The 20,488-nt window shown below is 36.9% G+C and overlaps 3 protein-coding genes across 52 annotated transcripts in view; 1 reads left to right on the plus strand and 2 right to left on the minus strand.

Moving 5' to 3' along the window:
• The window catches only part of LOC118290626, a 33,410-nt gene extending 23,190 nt beyond the window's left edge, over positions 1 to 10,220 (plus strand). For 44 of the 50 annotated variants that reach the window (XM_047328773.1, XM_047328783.1, XM_047328784.1 and 41 more), the window contains 18 exons: positions 178 to 240; positions 466 to 531; positions 831 to 893; positions 3,174 to 3,266; positions 4,011 to 4,373; positions 4,739 to 4,845; positions 4,931 to 4,989; positions 5,077 to 5,216; positions 5,295 to 5,507; positions 6,042 to 6,251; positions 6,358 to 6,510; positions 6,588 to 6,766; positions 7,231 to 7,395; positions 7,516 to 8,904; positions 9,005 to 9,046; positions 9,438 to 9,497; positions 9,702 to 9,768; positions 9,845 to 10,220. In XM_047328773.1, the coding sequence (XP_047184729.1) occupies positions 178 to 240; positions 466 to 531; positions 831 to 893; positions 3,174 to 3,266; positions 4,011 to 4,373; positions 4,739 to 4,845; positions 4,931 to 4,989; positions 5,077 to 5,216; positions 5,295 to 5,507; positions 6,042 to 6,251; positions 6,358 to 6,510; positions 6,588 to 6,766; positions 7,231 to 7,395; positions 7,516 to 8,904; positions 9,005 to 9,046; positions 9,438 to 9,497; positions 9,702 to 9,768; positions 9,845 to 9,915 (3,503 nt within the window). In that variant the 3' untranslated portion in view covers positions 9,916 to 10,220. The remainder of the gene's footprint in view (positions 1 to 177; positions 241 to 465; positions 532 to 830; positions 894 to 3,173; positions 3,267 to 4,010; positions 4,374 to 4,738; positions 4,846 to 4,930; positions 4,990 to 5,076; positions 5,217 to 5,294; positions 5,508 to 6,041; positions 6,252 to 6,357; positions 6,511 to 6,587; positions 6,767 to 7,230; positions 7,396 to 7,515; positions 8,905 to 9,004; positions 9,047 to 9,437; positions 9,498 to 9,701; positions 9,769 to 9,844) is intronic. The other 6 variants (XM_047328780.1, XM_047328798.1, XM_047328821.1 and 3 more) reach the window with 5 other exon arrangements.
• Positions 10,221 to 14,268: 4,048 nt separating this feature from the next.
• LOC124849604 (trace amine-associated receptor 4-like) lies at positions 14,269 to 16,763 on the minus strand. The gene is made up of 2 exons (XM_047328845.1): positions 16,693 to 16,763; positions 14,269 to 15,148 (listed from the first exon to the last, which is right to left on the minus strand). The coding sequence occupies exons 1-2, from the start codon at positions 16,761 to 16,763 to the stop codon at positions 14,269 to 14,271; spliced, it is 951 nt and encodes a 316-aa protein (XP_047184801.1).
• Positions 16,764 to 19,092: 2,329 nt separating this feature from the next.
• On the minus strand, positions 19,093 to 20,079 carry LOC118290443 (trace amine-associated receptor 1-like). The gene is made up of 2 exons (XM_047328846.1): positions 19,752 to 20,079; positions 19,093 to 19,679 (listed from the first exon to the last, which is right to left on the minus strand). Exons 1-2 carry the CDS (start codon positions 20,077 to 20,079, stop codon positions 19,093 to 19,095), a joined length of 915 nt encoding a protein of 304 aa, XP_047184802.1.
• Positions 20,080 to 20,488: the final 409 nt, after the last annotated feature.

The following is a 20,488-nucleotide window of genomic DNA, read 5'->3' on the forward strand; positions in this document are numbered from 1 at the left end:
TTCAATAGTTATAGCAACAAAACAGCTTAACACAACACCAAAAGTCTGTCTTGTTATAACAGGGTAGCTAGTATTTAATGTACTTCAACAGCTATAGTTGTACCACTACTTTGGCATACTCCTGCAACACAACTTACTGAAAATGTCGGAATTTATGTGGTCAAATGTCTTTTGCAGATTCAACACCTATTGCCACAACACATATGAACACTACCACAGCTGCAACAGCAACTGTAACAAGTCAGTCACCTTACATCACTTTTTTTCTCCAAAATCTGTCAATATTTGACTGTAATTTATCCTCATATATCAGATGTTGCACCAATAACTGCAATAACTAGTATATATTTTGATACTAGGATGGAGTAACACAGTTTGAAACCATACATTGATTTACAGTGATTGGTCTTAAGTGGACACCTTATCATTTTCAGTGTAATATGCCTAATTGTACTTTTATTCCAGATTCAACACCTGCAACAACGGAGTGGAACACCACAGCAATTGGAACAACACCAACAGTTGTAACAAGTAAGTATTCAGAAACCAATTTTAACAAAAAAAAGTTTAATCCAGTATTAGTATTTTGTTTCATATGAAGTGAAGCTTGGTAAATGTATTGATTGTAATGATATTGCTAGTGAGTCAATATTTATAGCAACAAAACAGCTGAACACAACACCAAAAGTCTGTCTTGTTATAACAGGGTAGCTAGTATTTAATGTACTTCAACAGCTATAGTTGTACCACTACTTTGGCATACTCCTGCAACACAACTTACTGAAACTACTAAAAATGTCGGAATTTATGTGGTCAAATGTCTTTTGCAGATTCAACACCAACTGCCACAACACATATGAACACTACCACACATGCAACAGCAACTGTAACAAGTCAGTCACCTTACATCACTTTGTTTCTCCAAAATCTGTCAATATTTGACTGTAATTTATCCTCATATATCAGATGTTACACCAATAACCGCAATAACTAGTATATTTTTTGATACCAGGATGGAGTAACACAGTTTGAAACCATTCATTGATTTACAGTGATTTATCTTAAGTGGACACCTTATCTTTTTCAGTGTAATTTGCCTAATTGTACTTTTATTCCAGATTCAACATCTGGTACCACAACAAATCTGAGCATGACCAAAGCAACAAATGCAACAAGTCTGTGCTTCCTTAATATGTCCTAAATTTATCCTCCTGTATCAGATTTTAACTATTAGTGTGACAAACTAAATTAAATCATTATTTTCAGATTCAACAAAAAATGCTGAGTTTATTCTAGAAAAGTTTTTAAATGTATATTTATTCATTTACTATGTGTACTAAGACTATACTTATACTTTTTTTTTATACTTCCAAAGACATTTTGGAATCAACAGCACAATGAAAGTAATATCAACTCTTAAATCAACATTGAGCTTGTATCTTCAACAAAAATGAGGGAGTCCTGATAACTTAATCTTAATCTATGATTAAAGGGATACGGCGAAAACAGTTCTGTATACTTAAATTAGGGGGGGTTCGCCTTCATTTTAATCCGTTGGTTTTTCATTTGTTTCTGTGTTTAGTGGCCCAATTTAATGATTATCACTCACAAAGAAGTTATTGGAATTAATTGAAAATTCTCCTTTCACAAAAATATCCTGTCCCCATGAAATGTTCCACTAAATAGCTGTCAATATGAAACACAATTTATTAGATTCTAACTTTCATTAATCACTTAATATTAATGACAATCACATAGTAAAAATAGTTTCTAACAATTCCATCCCTAATTGCAGTTCCAATCAGTCCCTCATTCTGAACTTCTTAAATGTGAAAGAGAAAGGAGAAAAAAATGATTCATCTGGCAGAGGAACAAATCACCCTGACACAACTACAGAAAACGAAAGCCAGAATTCAGAACCGCCTAATAAAACTTCAAACTTTATTATTTTTATTATTTTAATCTTCTTTGTTCGTTGTGGGTCAACAAAAACAATTAAATAACAGTTTAAAATACATTTAAATGGAAAGGGGAGTATTGTTGTCTTTGCTGTTTCATTGTTTGCTGAAGTCATAACAGTAGATGTAAACTCTCTGGGCAGATAGAAAATTCTACACTTAACCATCAGATACTTTAGCTGAGCCCACTGATTCCAACCGTGTGCTTTACGACCAAAATGTATCAAACCAGCAACCATTCAAATGTTTGTATCAAACAGCATCATACACCAACCATTTTTGCCACCAAAAGTTGTGTTCTGACCAATAAATCTGCTTGTTAGCTAGCACAAAGACTATTTCTGAAGAGGCTTTGACCTAAAAAAGATCATCACAGTTTGGAATGGCTAACTTGAGTTCATGAACTGTTCTCTAAAATTCTAAAATCCAAAATTAACATGAATTGTTCCGGTTAGGTTTAAAGTCTGAGTTATGCGACATGCTGGACTTTGTACAGTTCATATGTAGAAAAACTTTATAAAATGTAATCTGGGCTTGAATCCTTTTGATATTGCCAACAATAACATATTGATATAAAATTAACCATGTATTTGGTTAACACTGGTTTGAATAATAACTGCAGCCACAACGTATCTGAACACTGCTGCTTTGGGCCACTGTGGCCAGCAGGGGGCCCCCAAGAGCAATATAATGAAATGAAAAGTCCCACAAGAAAGTTAGTTTTGTATTTAATTGATTTTATTATATACAAGTTATATTATTTCAATGGCAATCATACAAAAATGCAACCTTTGTAAGGGGCTGGGAGCCTATACTGGTTTAATCAATTCCCACTGCCTCTGCCAGATTGTATTGTCTGTTTGTTCAGCACACCAAGTGCAGCAGACACTCAGTACTGTATCACTTTGAATATTAAAGTGCAAATTAATACGAGACCCCTATTGTGAGTTGGTTACTTTTAAGATTTAAAACCATAGAAGCATAAAGACTGACATTGGTATAATGTGAGCAATTCAGCTAAAACTAATAAAGTTGATTAATGGGTGTGTTAGATTTACAGAAGGTGTGCGAACGATCAAGCATTGAAAATAGTATTGGTGGTGGGGGGGGGGGGGATTCTGATTAGGGCTTTATATAGGCTAGGGCTGGCTCTGCTCACACCCTCAACTACAATTAAAGAATACAACTAAAGAATATTTATATTTTTCTTTCAAGTTTCAACACCTGTTGCTACAACAGATAGGAACACTACCACAACTTTAACAACAATAAGAAGTTCATCAACAGTTGCTACAACAGTTGTCACAAGTAAGTGCTTAATTGATCTAGGCATTCATAATTGTGTTCTTTATTTCTTTAAATGATCGTTCTAATGCATTAACTGCATCATTGTTACACGACATCTGAGAACTATCACCTATCAAGTCTCCTTACAATGCCCTTTCTTATTAATTATATTCAGTACATATGCATTAAAACCTTTTTAAAATAAATAATCATATACAATCAGGTTTTCAATTCCATTCCATTGGTTCACCACATATTAAAAAAATTAAAATAAAGGATTGAAAATTTCTCAGATTTTTTTCTTATTCACTTGCATGAGTTGGTGCAATAAGGCTTTTTTTTAAAAAGAAAAAAGTTCAATTTGCTATATCTACGCTGTTGTTTTAATTGAATTTATATATACAGTATATATGATAAAAAATAAATAACAAAGATTACTGGCTTGATTTTAGTGCTCTAGTGCACACATTTGAACGCAATGCCTACAATCTCACCATCATTATGAGTAGATTTTGGAATAAATGGAGGTTAATGGTTACGTAGCTGTTTAATGGTTGAAATTGACAGATTTTATTTTTTAAGTTTAATATTTAATTATAAAGATAATTTTCGGATCAAATGAAGTGAACAAAACAATACCAACAAAAGTTGTAGCATATTTAAATATGCGTGAAGTTACAATACCCACTGCTGTGTAAGTTTTAACTGCTCTTGAAAATTTTGTTTTAAATGACTGTGAATATTAATGAACTGTTGTATTTTCAGCTACTAATGTGACCAGCCAAAATACCACAATTGGCTCAACAATATTAGAAGTTCCATCCACAGGCCTTATATCAACTACTAGTAACACTGCTGCTACCCATGTCCCCAACACGCCGGTAACCACATTTAATACCACTACCCCAACCACGACCACTACCACGGCTGCTACCACTACCCCCACCACGACCACTACTACAAGTACTACCATTACCCCATCCAAGATCACTAGCACGGCTGCTACTGCTTCCGCTACCACTACCTTCACCACGACCAATACTACAATAACTACCAGTCCCACGGCTGCTACCATTATCCACACCAACACTAGTGCCACAACTACAACTATTACCCAAACATCTACAGGTGCTGATTTGCTGAGAAAAATGTTGCACATTGTTATATTATATACTGTTTTATTAAATTGCATTACAAAAACTGACAGCTGATTTCATTAAGTAGACTGTTGAATTCAACCAGACACTTTACTTCCCAAAGCTGCTCAAAGCTAAATTGTTTAAAAAGTTTTGAGTAGTTTTGAGAATAATGGCTGTCTGGTTTACACTTAGCCACTGACTGGCACTGCAAATAATTATTAAAATGAGCCTCATGTTTCTTAATATGATGTCCAAGATATTAGAAAGAAGGCCACCATAAACATTATCTGCCTTAACATTACAAAAAATAAAATGCTTTTTCATAACTTTGCTTTGATATTTTTCATCTTTTAGTTTTCAGTGTGGAAATGCTAATGAGATTAGACAAGGAATACACAACAGAATTGAATAATCCATCGAGTGCTGTGTTCAAGAATTTTAAATCACAGATTGATTCAGTGGTAAGTGCAATGTTTACACTACTGAATTTTGACTTGCATTTTCAGTGGTATTTATATGTTATCACTTATTGTATTTCTCCCACAGTTACACGAGCAGTATAAAGGAATCCCAGGATATATCAGTGGTTTTGTGACAAGATTCAGGTACAGTATGGTAATTCTGGAAATAACATGAATTTGAACAAGAATCATAACCCATTCCACATCACAACTTTGGCTTTTCTCACTCAGTGAAGGAAGCGTAATTACAGACTTTGTTGTTCAGACAACATACGTTGACTTTGATAAACTGGCCGAAGAAAACGAAAAACTCCCAGAAACAATACAACCTGTTGCTCCTGTCATTGGTTCAGTTTCTGCATTTTACAAGAGTAAGTACAATAGTAGTCAACAACCATTTTGTTTAACTTTAAGGAATTCCTGACTGTTCAATTCTGCTTTATTCAAAGGTCCAACTTCAATCACAATTCCGGACCTCACTTACACCGGTAACACCATGTTCCTGAGGTGTGAGCCTCCAGAAAACTTTGATCTGGGACTAATTTCTAGTTCCAGGTGGAAATTTAAAGGACGGGAAATTAAAGATGGTGAAAGGATTGAAATAACTACATCTAACAATCAGTCTATGCTTAAAGTTATCAACATCATTCCTGCAGATAGAGGTAAGTCAGAGCTGGTTGAATTTATAACTGATAAGAAATCTATAAGAGATTACTATACAACTTGTCAAATACAATATTTACCCAGTATACAACATAAAAACTGGGTTCTATATGTGGATACAGATACTGTGAAATAAAAAAATCACATATATTGTACATTAGATGTGATACATACAGTATATTAACATCTTTACAACATATACTCACTACTACAGCATTGTTAAATTAAAGTGGCAATAGGTAAGTATTCAGGTTGGAGAAGTGAGCCCAGTCGTACGTGACATGTTCTTACTTGCACCCTGACCAACAAGCACACAGAGGACTTGGGAAGAGGGTCACACTGAATGGAGTTTTTATATGGTCCACCGTTAGCCATAGATATGTTACTGTTCAAAGTTGCTTTTTCCCTCTTGAGATAAAATAAATTTAAGATGTAATAAAGATGTCATATGAAAATACAGTATTTAATCAGTCATAGAGAAATATTAATACATTTGAACCATTTCCCCCTCAATGTATATTTCTTGATTACAGGACTTTACAGTTGTACTCTGAGAAACAAAGCAATGAATTTCAACCAAGAAGGATTTGTAACGGAAACTCAAATCATACAAGCACCTGTTGTGCGACTACAGGGTGAAGTTAATGTAAGATGCCAAAATGGACAGATACAACCTCTTAAGTGTTGCGTGCAGCGCCCCTACACAGTCAAGTGGTTTCAAGGCATAGTCCCGTTAAACTCGGGTAAGTAGGAACTGACACTGAAAACTCCTTATCCTAGTCATTCTTGCGAAGTTTGACAAAGCTTTTAACTGTTTATCTAATTAACAACACTGTTACATTTTCACAGTTCCTGTTACAGAAGGAAAAGCCAACTGCATCAAGCATGATTATAAACTAGAAAACTGCATCAGATCGCAAGAAGATAAGATAACTTTTATATGTAGGGTAGATAACCCATCAAGTTATGAAATGAAAATGACGATGACCATTTTCAGAGACAGTAAGAGCAAATTTGAAAGTGTAATTTTTTCTGCTGTTTTAAGCATCTGTTTCACTAACTGATTATTTTCTGTTAAGAATCAAAATGCGATGATGCTCAGTATGGGACTGGGCGAGTTGGTGACAGATCAAGCATAGGGTGTGATGAAGGTCAAGAGGGGAGCAAGACTGCGATATGTCAGGAAACAGGAGAGTGGAAACTTGAGGTGGACACCTGCATTGTAACACAAATCAAGGAATTACTCATTGATTCACAGGTAGGTGAGCTACTGATCAACCAAACTTCCTGTATGCTGATGAATACGGATGTCATGATTAGCTCTGGATCTTTGTCTATACATCAGTCTTTCACCACTCATTTCCTGTCACCTCTCTAATGTCTACTGTTTAATAAAGACATAAATTTCCCCAAAAATGAACACTTTTTTTTCACAGAAAGAGGCTTGTGATTTTAGTTACGAACAACACTCAACATACAAATGGCACACAAGCAACAAGCAACTTGAACAGCCAAAACTTGTCCCTCCATATTTTGAAAATGTAATTTGGAAAAAATCCTCTATTTCCTCTCCAGAATAGCAAAGTCTGCCCTGCATTTGTGTAGGCCACAAGAGTCACAGTGTGGTTTAAAGCAGAATCTAACGTCCCAACAAGTGTCATGCATATCTGGATAGTGACGAAATGTGTTGTCAACAAAGTTGTTGGTGTTTCTTTCTTTCAGGATTTGGTTGTTGAGGAAGTGCCACAATTTGTATTGAATCTAAGTACAGTTGTCCAGCAAGAAAAAACTGAAATTGCAAATTCATCTGCAACCATATCAGCCATTGTTGACATTCTAAACACTATTGCAAATGTTTCGACTGCTGTTAATAAAACAGTAATGCAGGTAAGTTAAACCCTCCACTTTTTATCATTTTTGTAAAGGATATGTAGAATTTCAGCAAAATTACTTATTGACTTTTTGATGAGAATGTACCATCACAGTGAAATTTCCTCTTATCTGCAGAATGTACTAGAGACTATTGATGTCCTCATTAGTGAAGATGCAAGAGACTCCTGGCTAATTCTGAATGCAAATGATTCCCGCAATACCAGCTCAGCATTATTGGGTTCAATGGAGACTCTTTCCAGTGACTTGGATGGAGAGTTTGCCATTGCAACTCAACGGATCCTGCTCAACAGAACCACATTTAACAACAACTTCATGGCAGACCTGAACTCCAGCGTCGTCATAGACATTCCCAACACCAGCATGAGCAACATTTTTATAACTACCATCCTCCTATCCACCCTAAATAATGTTATGCCACCACGGAACTCCACCTTTGATGTTACACTCTTCAACGCTACCAGCAACGAAACTGCCATCAATGCAGTTGTGGTGCTTATCAAAATAAATGCCACAGTTCAAAAAGTCCTCCTGAGATACAACAAGCTGAACAGCTCCTTGACACTGAATCCACAGTGCGTCTTCTGGAACTTCACACTCTTCGATAATTTTGGTGCTTGGGATGATGAGGGATGTACTTTTGTTTCTGACATCAACAACACAGTAACCTGCAGCTGTAACCATCTCACCTCCTTTTCAATTCTGATGGCAACGGACATCCCTCCATCACTAAGTGAAGCATTGGATATAATCACTTATTTTGGGGTAGGGATATCTCTGGCAAGCTTAGTTATATGTCTTATTATTGAAGGATATGTTTGGAAAGCTATTACCAGGAATAGCACTGCTTTCATTCGTCATGTTTCCATAGTTAATACCGCCCTGTCCCTGTTGATTGCTGATATCTGTTTCATCATCGGTGCCTTTATAGCTAAGAATCCCCTTGAGAATCCTGGGGAGGACTATGAACTTCCACTTGGACCATGTAGCACAGCAACATTTTTTATGCACTTTTTCTACCTTGCCCTTTTCTTCTGGATGCTCGTGTCAGGCCTCCTGCTCTTTTACCGGACAGTCATGGTCTTCTCTTACATGTCCAAGTCAGCCATGTTGGCCATTGGTTTCTGTTTAGGCTATGGCTGTCCTCTGATTATAGCTGTTATCACTGTTGCTGTCACAGCACCAGGGAATGGATACATCAGGAAAGACAATGCTTGTTGGCTGAACTGGATTGAGACAAAAGCCCTTCTGGCCTTGGTGATACCGGCATTGACCATAGTTTTAATCAATATCTTTATTGTAATTGTGGTCTTGTTCAAAATGCTGAGAAGAGGTGTAGGTGAATCTGCCCAAACAGATGAAAAACATACACTGGTGGTCATTGCAAGATGTGTGATCATTTTGACTCCTTTATTTGGACTGACCTGGTCTTTGGGAGTGGGGACCATGGTATCATCAACAAGTAAAGGACTCCATATTGCCTTTGCATTCTTCAACTCATTACAGGTATTTGCAGCCATTGATATACAAGGCAGTATTTTTGTGTAATAAACATGTTTTATTTTCCCAATTTGATTAACAAATACGCATGCTTGATTTCCCTTAGGGTTTCTTCATTTTAGTGTTTGGGACACTGCTCGATTCAAAGGTATGTTGCTTGGAATATGCGAAAACTCAATGTCACTAAATCCTACACACTGAACCTACAGGTGCAACACTTGAGGAAATATACTGTCCCCCACTCCGTTACAGCCAGATAGCAATTGGCCTAGCTTTGCAGAAAGAAGAAGTTTGGGTCATTCACAACTTCATTCAGCAACACATTTATCAGCACTTCTATACATGCACGGATTCCAAGCTGTAACCATTTCTCACATATATGGGAGTGGTATCCATCTTTTCATTTAATTCTAGAAACAAGGTGTATTTCCCAAATTGTGAAAACTCTTCAGTACTAGTCTCGCTGATTACTTTCCAAATTGCACAGTAGTTAAATACCCTCCATTTTGACATTGACATGAATTTGGTTTTGCCTGTAGACTCGTTCTATCCTCTTCAGGAGATTACCTACAACAAGCACTGGCTCTAATACGACAAGAGTAAGTGATCTCCTTTTTTAAATATCCCATGAATATTTCCCACTAGTAACTATATACATTTGTCAGGTTTTCTTTGTATGTTAATGCATCTAACCTACATTTGAAACCACAGACATGTTAAATCCTGCAGAAATTACTTGCATTAAAGAGCTGCAAATGTTTATCCTGCAATGACTTCACACATTTGTTTTTTTTCTACTATAGAGTACAAGTGCTGGTATTTCTTCTTTAAGTGGAACCAATTTGATAAGTAGAATACTTGGAAGAAGATGTAAGTTCTTTTACATTGAGAAGCTTTCCTGCTTACTTTAATGAGTTTTCTTATCAACAATTTGTTTGTCTTTCAGATATCTACCATGTCTCACAAGCTGCAAGCTCAAGCAGTAGTGGTGCAGCAGAGTCATTTGTTAATATATGAATCAGTGCAACAATCTGTATAATTAAATGTTTTATGAATCATTCATAAGAAATGTCAGATATTATGAGAATTTTCGATGCATAATCACAGACATGGTCTTGTTGAAGTTCACTGAGAAGATAAAATAAATAGTGAACCAACAAATATGATAAGCTTTGAAAAAAGGAATAAAATGGTGCTGTATTAAAAATGAAACATGTTTGAAGGAAGATGATGTCCGATAATGAAAAGATCTAGAAAAGTTACATGAATGTAAAATTTTGTGTTGTAATATTGTGAATTAAACTATGAAACTATTGTCAAAACTGTTGCCGCTTGCTGTGAGTTGTAACTGCTGAAGTTTAGAGGTGACTCCTGCTGCATTTGATGTTTAATACCTTATGTGCATAAAAGCCAGAGTAGTTATAAAATAATTTATAGGATGGAAGCATCTGCTTATTTATAATTTACAAATAATTATTTAATACTTTTCAATCAAAGGTCCAATGTGGAGTATTTTAAGAAATCAATTGGCAAAAATTTAATTTTATATAAACAATCATGTTTTTGTTACCTTAGCCCTTTATCAGGAATCGTTCCTATTTTTTGGAGTTCTTTCACACATTCTTCACCTCATTCTGCTTACGCAGACACAACACTTATAGTGGGAGGGGACTTCAACTTGATACTCAACCCAGAGCTTGACAGGCTCACTACAACAAGTAACCATCGCAATTGGCAATCTATATACATACTTAAACAATGTATGAGTGACTTTGGTCATGGGTATGCCTGGCAGTCTCATCTCCCCGTTTTAAAAGAATACACTTAATTGTTACCAGCCCACCAATTCCGGTTAGACTTTTTATAACTAGCAACTCAATTCTAACTGATACCTCAGATGTTCAGATCCACTCTTATCATTATCAGTGACCACGCGCTAGTTAGCTTCTCTATGACCACAAGAACGGGCACACCACCGAAGAAGTGCTGGAGATTTAATACATCATTGCTTGACGATCAAGATTATATTAAATACTTTGAAATAGATTGGGAAATATTTTTGGAAATTAATGGCCAAGCATGTGTTCTTTAGGAAACAGCAATAACAGTCATGCAAGGCAAAATTATCTCTAATTCATCATATAAGTAGAAGAATGAATGTTCTCAAGAATTAGAATTAGAACAGAAAACTCAATCTCTGGAGGCTGTTCATGCTGCTTACCAAGAAGAACACATCCTGGGTAATATAAGAAAACTAAAACTCGAATTAAATGGACTAATTCACAAAGAAAACTCAGTTTCAACTGCAAACACTTTGAACACAGCATTATATCCAGTAGATTTTTAGCTAACCAATTGAAACTAAATTTAAAAAAAATACTATTTCCACCATTAAGGACTCAGAAGGGAGAACAACTCATGTCCCAGAATAAATAAATAATACCTTTCGAGACTTCTATAAGAACCTATATACATCTCAGTTTAACCCATCTACTGCTGACATAGATGGATTTTTAAATAATATAGACTTGCCTAAATTAAACGACCAGCAGATTAGGACTATTCATCCTTCAAAGGGGCACCAGGCAGGGTTGCACACTCTGTCTTTCACTATTTGCCTATTTTATTGAGCCACTAGCTGCTGCAATCCGTCAAAACAAAATATTAAAACTCACAAACTATCCTTCCAAAATTGTATTATCTTTTCTCAATGGTTACGACTCTGCCTTTTTCCCCACTTGGTTTAAATCATTAGAGTCAAGCATTTCAACATTTTTATGGAAAAACAAACCACCACGTATCAGTTTAAAAACAGCAGGAAACTAAACATTGTGGACTGGAATTACCAAACTTTTATCATAACTTCCTTGCCAACAGACTACAATATGTCCTCAACTGGATCACAGCAAGCCTGCAAGAGCAGTCCTGGATATCGAACAAACGTTTTGCGGGCAAATCTTCACCTCAGATCTTCCATTCATTAGTCACACAATTAAACGACATAGCTGCTTTAAAAGCATAAACATAAGTGCAGCCCTGAGAAGCTGGTGGGAATTTTTCAAAATAACCAGGTCTTCGCCTTTCCCATTCAAACTCACCCCAATCTGGAACAATCCTGATCCCTTCTCTCACTTGGTTTAAATCACTAGACTCCAGCATCTCATATATATATATTGCTATTTGTACTGTTTGTAATTCTCCGCCTATCTACCCTGTACTACTGGTGGCTTGTTGTTGTTGTTTTGGTTGTTCTCTGCTTTTGTTCTGAGATTGAGATCTGCTTTGGTTATTATTGATTGTGTTGCTCTAGTCTCGTCCTGCATGTCAGATCACTTTTTGGATCCACATTCTTCCTTACTGATGCATTTATTTGATATATGATTGCACATTTTTCACAACAAAACAACTTTTAAATTGCCTCTTCTGGAACAATTTTAAAGATGAAGAGGTCCAAAGGGGTGATTTCAAGACAATTTCCTGCAATTTGTTTCAGGGGTGATTAAGGTGCAATGTGATGAATCAGGTAAAGTATAACCACTAATCAGCAGACCAGTACATTATCATCTCTTTAATAAGGTTACCTCCTTAGGTAAACATAGCCATTGGGCAGGAGCAGAAGTCATTAGGTGGTACTCAACATTCACTGCATGTTTCGACCCTGAACCACTATGCTCTCCAGTTGGTTGGCTGGCAGTGGTGGCCAAATCACTGCCCATCTGCCTCTGGCATCCAGCTTCCCTCCTCTCATTTACTCCATAACTAACAAGAGTAAAGTTCTGCCTCTTCCCTCATCCTGCCAGCAGAGCTGACAACAATCGCCATGCCTACTACCCCTTGTCTTTGAAACATCCCTCCATCCAGGGCACAGCTGACACATTACAACTTGCAGTCAGAGAGATATGTGGCCTGGCTCCTTCCCTGGTTTTCCTTTCCATGATGGTTTTCCTTGTAAAACTGCCTGCTGTCCTCTTCTTGCTTTTCTGTCAGTGTGTCAGTGAGGGACAGAAGCACCTTGTCATGGTGCCACCTATAGCGTCCTTGAGCTAAGGCTGTTTTACACACTGACAGGATGTGTTGCAATGTTCTCATTTGGCCACAGAGCTTGCAGTTGGAGTCCTCTCTCAACCCCGAAGGTGTGCAGATGTGCTTGAGAAAGGGTGTCATACCACGTTTGCCTAATTCTGGCTCAAAAGTCACAATTCTCAGGTAGCCCAGGGTAAGAATTTCTCTGTTTTATTTGTATTTAGGGTTTTGCTTGAACCTCCGTTGGGGATGTGCTTCGCATGGGGTGTTTCATGGGAAGGGTTTTGTCTTTCTCTATTTGTATATAGTTTTTGGGGGGTTTTTGTACTTCACTACTTGTTTTTGCTTCTCATGCCTGCTCTGTCAAGGTCAGCATAGGAATGTTTAACTTTGGTAGTGTACTGTATTGATATGATTCAACATGTTCACTTGGTGTTGTTATCTATTCATAGGTTATTTTGATGTTAGTATCCTGTAACTATCCCTCTTTTAACCTGGTATCTTTGTTCTACACCAAATGGCCTTATCAAAGAAGCGAAGCATGTGGTCAAGCCAACACCTCTGATGCCGCCATTTTGTAGTTTCTTTGTTTACTGCACTCTTGTTTATAGTACTTATTTAGTTATATCTAATTCACACACACACCATTGTTCTAAAGTCTGCATTATTTCAGTTTTTTATTCTTGAAGAAATTATGCTCCATCAAGTTTTTACAAATAACGTGGCTGTTTGAATTCTAACTTCCTCAGAATATTACATAAGAACAACAAACAATCAAACATGTTAATAAAGGTCTGGAGTATAATGTGTTTTCTTCCTCATTGATATTGTCAGTGAATACAGCATGTGGTTTGTTGAGACCCCAGCAGAGGCCAGAGGTGAAAAAAAAAAACTAGAGGATCTCTCCCTTGACAATGTATAACCTGCTGCTGAAGTCTTATTGCAAATATCCCTGCTTTATTAAAATTATAACTGTCATCTATTTCCTATTTCCACCACCAAATAATAATAATAAAGAGAGAAGTTAATGATCAATGCTTTTGTTTAGAATTACTGTAAGAAAAGAAAAAAATTATGATTGATAAATTCCTTACACGTCAGTTTGTGTGTTATAGCAGGACTCAAATTAAGCTCAAAGACATATGAACTAGTAATGTTTACAAAGACAAACATTTGACCACATACGTCTGTATTCAACATACAGATGCAGTGTCTGAGAAACTCCATTAACAATGAAAATTACATATACATCGGATGTATGGGGACATTGAAACATCAAATTGTTGAACACAGGAGCAATATCAAGTGATATCAGAATATTATCAAAATTTTAATAATATTAATATATTATGTCAATAGGTTCCCTACACTTGCTAGCTTAGAGTTCGAAAAATCACCTTGAAATATTTTCCCCGTAATGATCATTCTAAAAGCTGATCGAAACCAGCTGTAGAAGAAAGCATAGACACATGGATTGAGCATTGAATTAGACCATCCAAGCCACTTGAATATTTGAATCACATGAGAAGGTATTGTATAATCGATCAAAGGGTGGATGGTGACACACAGAAAGAAAGGAGTCCAAGACATCAGAAAAACCCCCATCACAAGAGCCAGAGTTTTAGTAGCCTTCTTTTCCATCTTACTGACAGTTGCCCCAGACTTTTTCGTGTTCAGGATCCTGCGTGCCTGTCTCTGTGCCACCATCAAAATCTTTAGGTAGATGGTAACTATTACAATGGCTGGGATGTAAAATGCAAAAAAAGCTCCCATAATTGTTGAACTTTTAGTTTGAAATACATCACACCTCCTGGAATTTTGTCCTTGCTTTGGTGCCCAAAATGTGACGACGATTCCAATTATAGCAGAAACAGTCCAGGTCACCAGGATCATGAGCCCAACAACACGGACATTTATTTTAATTCTGTACCTCAGAGGCTGACACACTGCATAAAATCTGTCAACAGAAATACAGCACAAGTTCAAAATAGAACAACTGCACAGCAACATATCAAAGCTGCCTCGTACCCTGCAGAGTAAATCTTGAAGATACCAGTATGAACTTACAAAGAGTATCAGGCTAAAAGGCAAAACTAAAACCCCTACTAACAGGTCAGCCACAGCCAGAGAGAGGATCAGGTAGTTTGTAGGAGTGTGGAGCTGTTTGAAGTAAACGATGGAGATTATTACGAGAAGGTTTCCACACATTATGAGGACTGATAAAGAGCTGCCGAAAAAACATAACAAATATGAAATTGTCACTGCAGTTGTGTCAGGTACATTAGCTGAGTCATTACTTAATAACATCAGTAATTTCAATGCATTAATGATCATTAACATTGACATGCAATAATGAGCATTGCATCAACACACATAAGAAGCAATATATTCTGTACTGCTCTGTACAGTATGTTTCACACTATACCAGTCAATCCTGGTTTGAGCATCTGTAGTGTTTGGCATTCTCAGGGTCTCTGCCGATGAGCAGAATGTTAGGATCAGATTTATTATGAGCTCATTAGAATATTTAATTTAAGGAAGGTGTGTCTAATGTTGGTCATTATGATGTGTGATCTCATCACTACCATATAGCACCTAAGTGTGTATGTACATGTTTAATATCCAAAACCATTTAGTGCATACGACAGCCAAGGCCCAACAGCCCCCTTGAATTCAATCAAGCGGCACCATATTGCACGCACTCATGAATCAATCCCCTAAATATATGCCAGATTTTTTCCTTTCATGAAGATCCATTCATTTTACCCTGTAAAATCTGCGAAAATGTCAAAAAAAATCATCTCACAATGTCAATGATTAAAAAAAAATATTCCTTCGGCCCAAAATTTGATGGGTTCTTTCTTCACCCATGTCCTATCCTTCCACTATGTTTTGTGGAAATCCATACTCATTGATTCAAACATTGACTAAATATAAATGGACGTTGTCACCTGGTCTGGAAAAGGTAGCCAATGGGTCATGCACCAGTGGTCAATTACATTGCTGTATAGATAATAATGTTTTGGTCTTCAGCCCTCACAAAATAGAAGAGGTGGGTAGAAAGAGGGGAAGAGAAGAGAGAGAGAGCAGCTGTACAACCATTGATCAATGCCCCCCCCACACTAATCACCACTTGCAATGCAAGATGTGCAATATATAATAATACAAATATTAATGATGTATTAATTATGGATTATAAATAATTCATGAAACTTATGACAACTGTTAAGAATAATTTCATCCTTTTTCGCATCATTTTGCAGCTGGAACTCAAAGGCAGACGGAAAGTCTTGGATGGTGCATAATAACGTGCATGTATTGGTAACTTTCATCATATCATGATAGCAGGCAGTGTTTATCATGTTGTCAACTTTTCACTAACAGTTCAGGGACATTTTGTCTGTTTTTCTAATTAAAAGTGTTCAGGGCTGAGCTAGAATCCGGACCCAAAATGCAGACGACCAGGCTCAATAAAAGTTTTAAAATATTTAATAGTTTGTCAAGCAATATAGGGTGAAGATGGAGGTTGGCGACGTTGAGTAGTTAGGTATTAGCAGGAGCAAGGCAGCGTGAGTTCGGCAATGGTTTCGTGACCGAGTTCCAGTCTTGGGCTGCCTGCTTCAGAAACTGAGCAAAACGATCAAAGAAGTTAAAATCAGCTTCAGCCTCCCAACAATATCTAAACAAAGTCAAAAAAGAAACTGTCCGAGTGTATAACTACAGTCAAGACAAAACAACCTGGTGATGAGTCACAGCTTTAATACAGAAGACCTCAGGAAGACCACGTCCACTGACAGACAGAGGACTGACAGAGGAGCAGTCAAGTTGGAGCAACTTGACATTAACATTAACTTTATGTTTGCGGCGCTAAGCATTTTCCTGTAAAGCCTCTGCCCACATGAATTACATGGCTCTTATAACCTGGCACTTTTATCCTACACCAAGTGGCCTTAAAAATGAAACACAGCAGTCAGCTTTAATTCCACCATCTTTTTTTGTAGTTTCTTTGATCACCTCCATCTTGGTCTTTGTACTTCTTACATTACAAGTTGGAAATCTTGGCACAGATACAGACAGACAGACAATGCACACACTCTCAGACCTGTATATATTTACATTTATTAGGTTATACATTAATGTTGCAAAAGAGTGAGTATTGACATCCTCTACACAGGTATAGGTCAAAATCCTTTAACCTTTTCTTACTACCAATATGATGATTTTGACTGTAGTTATTAATCTAATTATTAGTCAGAGTTCCAAATTAATAATTAAATGGTAAACTTTGTATATCATATATATTGTACCCCATCAACCCAGAAAGAAGAAACGGTACAGGTATAGGTGTTCATATGTGACTGGCCACATCCTAAAAGTATGTTTGGTATTATATGAAAGTGTAAACAGTTGTTGGGGAAGGTAATTTGGCCTGGAAGGGCAGAATATATTCCCAACTGCCTACAAATCTGCTCTCCTGTGTTGAACCCAGTAATCTGCCCAGAACCGCAGCAGCTAAATTTTCATACCTGAAAATATCACTCTTTTGCATCCAGACAAAACTGGGAGAAAATATTTAGTTTTCTTACTGAAAATAAGTGTCTTGTTCATCAGTTTGGGGGCGGCTGTATTTCAGGACGTAGAGTCGTTCGTCCACCAACCCGAAGGTTGGCGGTCCGATCCCACCTCCCGCCAGTACACATGCCATTGTGTCCTTGGGCAAGACACTTAACCCTAACTTACCTCTGACGGCTCTTCCGACAGTGCATGAATGAGTATGAATGTGACAGAAAAATGCGTGGTAAATAGCGGCGCTGTATGAATGTGTGTGAATGGGGGAATGTGACTTTCCTGTAAAGCGCTTTGAGTGGTCTATATGACTAGAAAAGCGCTATATAAATACAGTCCATTAACCATTTACCATCATTTAAACTTAGTCTTCATTTCACTCTGGTCTTCACAGTTTATTCATGGTCAGATGCAATGATATTATGCAACTTGACACCTCTTCCATTAGAGGTGAGAAGTCTTTGGTCCTTTAGCTTCTCCAATGGTACACGAGCAGTTACAAGATGAGACAAAGCAAAAACATCCCAGTATCAGCAATGGTGATAAAAAACAACTGTGGAAGAGTCAAAGTCAAAGTCAACACCACACACTGTCAACAGGGATTAAAAAGCAGATTAGATTTGAAAGCACAAGATACACATAATATGTCATAAAGAAAACTAAAATGTTTTGCAGGTGTGCTGATAGGTGGCTCTGGAAAGTTGAGTTAACAGACATTGCCATTCCTAAAAATGTAGTTAACCTGTTGACAATTTTCGATAACATTGTTGTTACATTCATTTAATCTTTAATCTGTGTAAATGGTTAATCTTGTTGTGGTCAGTTTTGGTTTCCCAGGTGAAGGTCTAATATACCACCATATCATACCACCAGAGAATTTAGGTACCACAGTCACACCAAGAAAGATTAAAAAATTAAAAAGATAAACTATTACATTGGATTTTTGGAGGGAATTGAGAAAACCTTGGAAGTGAAAAACTTTACTCAACACTACAGACAATTCCTTCCACATGACAACTGTTTCTTTAAGTCATAGTTAAATGTATCTGAAAGACTAGTTCAGTGCCTATCCATAATGTGCCTGTTTTTTGGTGCTCGGAGCTTGGCCTGCATCAATCCAGTTTGCACCTTTCTGGAGAGCATTGCAAAGAAAACGCCCTCATAATGTAGGTACGCCCTTTACTTCATATCAGGTAACATGTAGAAAAACAATGAATGGTGCTTTCTGAAGAACTGGTCATAGAAGACTTGAGTTCAAAATGCACTTCCCTGGGTCCTCATCAACAGACACACCAAGTTTGAAATTGATGGGATGAGCATCAAGTTGAGTTAAGAAAAAATACGCCAAGGGTGTAAAATACCACAGCAAAGTTTTTTTACATGATTATTTTCCTTGGCACAAATCTAAAAGGTTTGTGTACGTTTGTTTTTCAATGCCTAACTGATTTTGGGACCTTGCTGCAATTTATACAATAATTTAATTATTGATTACTGTTCTTATTCTAATCCACTGCATTTCTCACAATGGGAAAGTATTGATCTGTTGTCCCAAATTTGTTGGCATGTCAATTAAGATAGATAATATCTTTCTTTTCTTTTTTTAAATCAAAACAATCTGGAATTGGCTAAATCACCTCGGAATATTTTTCCAGAAATAATTATTCTGAGAGCGGATCTGAACCAACTGTAAAAGAACGCATAAATTAACGGATTCAGCATTGAATTTGACAATGCCAGCCAGTTAAGTGTCTCAGTCACAGGGATGGGTGGCGGATAATAAGCCAAAGGCTGAAATACAATGCATAAAAAGTAAGGAGTCAAACATAGAAGAAAAACTCCCATAACAGTAGCCAGGGTTTTTGTGGCCTTCCTCTCCATCCTACTGACCGTTGCTCCAGACTTTGTGCTCTGGATGCTGTTCACCTGTTTCTGAGCAACAAGAAAAATCTTAAAGTAGATACAAAGCATTATGATTGCTGGGAGGTAGAATGAGAAAACAGGCCCCATAGTATTCGCAATTAAAACATCAGCTGAGCACATTTCTTCACATGTTCCTTGGCTGAATCCTGCAATTATTATACCAATACCGATTAGAACAGAGATACCCCAGCTCACCATGATCATAATTACAGTAGCATGCGCATTTATTTTGCTTCTATATGTCAGGGGCTGACAAACTGCATAATATCTGTCTATGGAAATACAACATAAGTTCAGAATAGAGGACGTGCACAGTAATACATCAAAGCTGTCTCGAATTTTACAAAATAAATCTTCATGGTACAGACATGAGGTCACAGTGAATACCATGCTGAAAGGAAAAACCAAAACCCCTACAAGCAGGTCAGCCACAGCCAAAGAGAGAATCAGGTAGTTTGTAGGAGTGTGGAGCTGTTTGAAGTAAATGATGGAGGTGATTACCAGAAGATTTCCACATATTGTGGCAACAGATAATGAGCCAAGGAAAATATAAACCAAAACACATGTCAGGGAAGGGTTGCTTGAAAATATGTAAGTTGTATTATCTGATTCATAGCAGGGATGTATGTCATTAACAACATAATTGCTGTTCACATTCAGCTCTGCTTCCATGCTTCTCAATTTCTGTAATGATAATCTATTATGTTAGGAACATTTAAAATATATTTTGTTCAGCATCATTAGCAGTCTTCTTAAAAAAAAGGCTTTTCAGTTAATTTGAGATTTCCATTGAGTTTTTGTTCCCCTTACCTCAAGTATCACCTCAGTATAGCGCAGGCAAGGACAGTGCTGTGTGTCCTTAGTCAGAGTGCCACTGTACAGAACCTCTGGACTTGGTACAGGATTTATAAACCCCCATCTCATTAAATTAACATACGATTTGGTCATACAGTTTCTCAGGCAAACACAAAACGATGATACACCAGTTTTTTCTTCCGCCTACACATATTGATAGGAATAGACCTCTAAGAACAATACAATAAATGTCCAAAGACAACATAGACTGAACATAATTTCCATA

Source organism: Scophthalmus maximus, chromosome 18 (assembly GCF_022379125.1).
Source record: "Scophthalmus maximus strain ysfricsl-2021 chromosome 18, ASM2237912v1, whole genome shotgun sequence".
Taxonomy (NCBI): Eukaryota; Metazoa; Chordata; class Actinopteri; order Pleuronectiformes; family Scophthalmidae; genus Scophthalmus; species Scophthalmus maximus.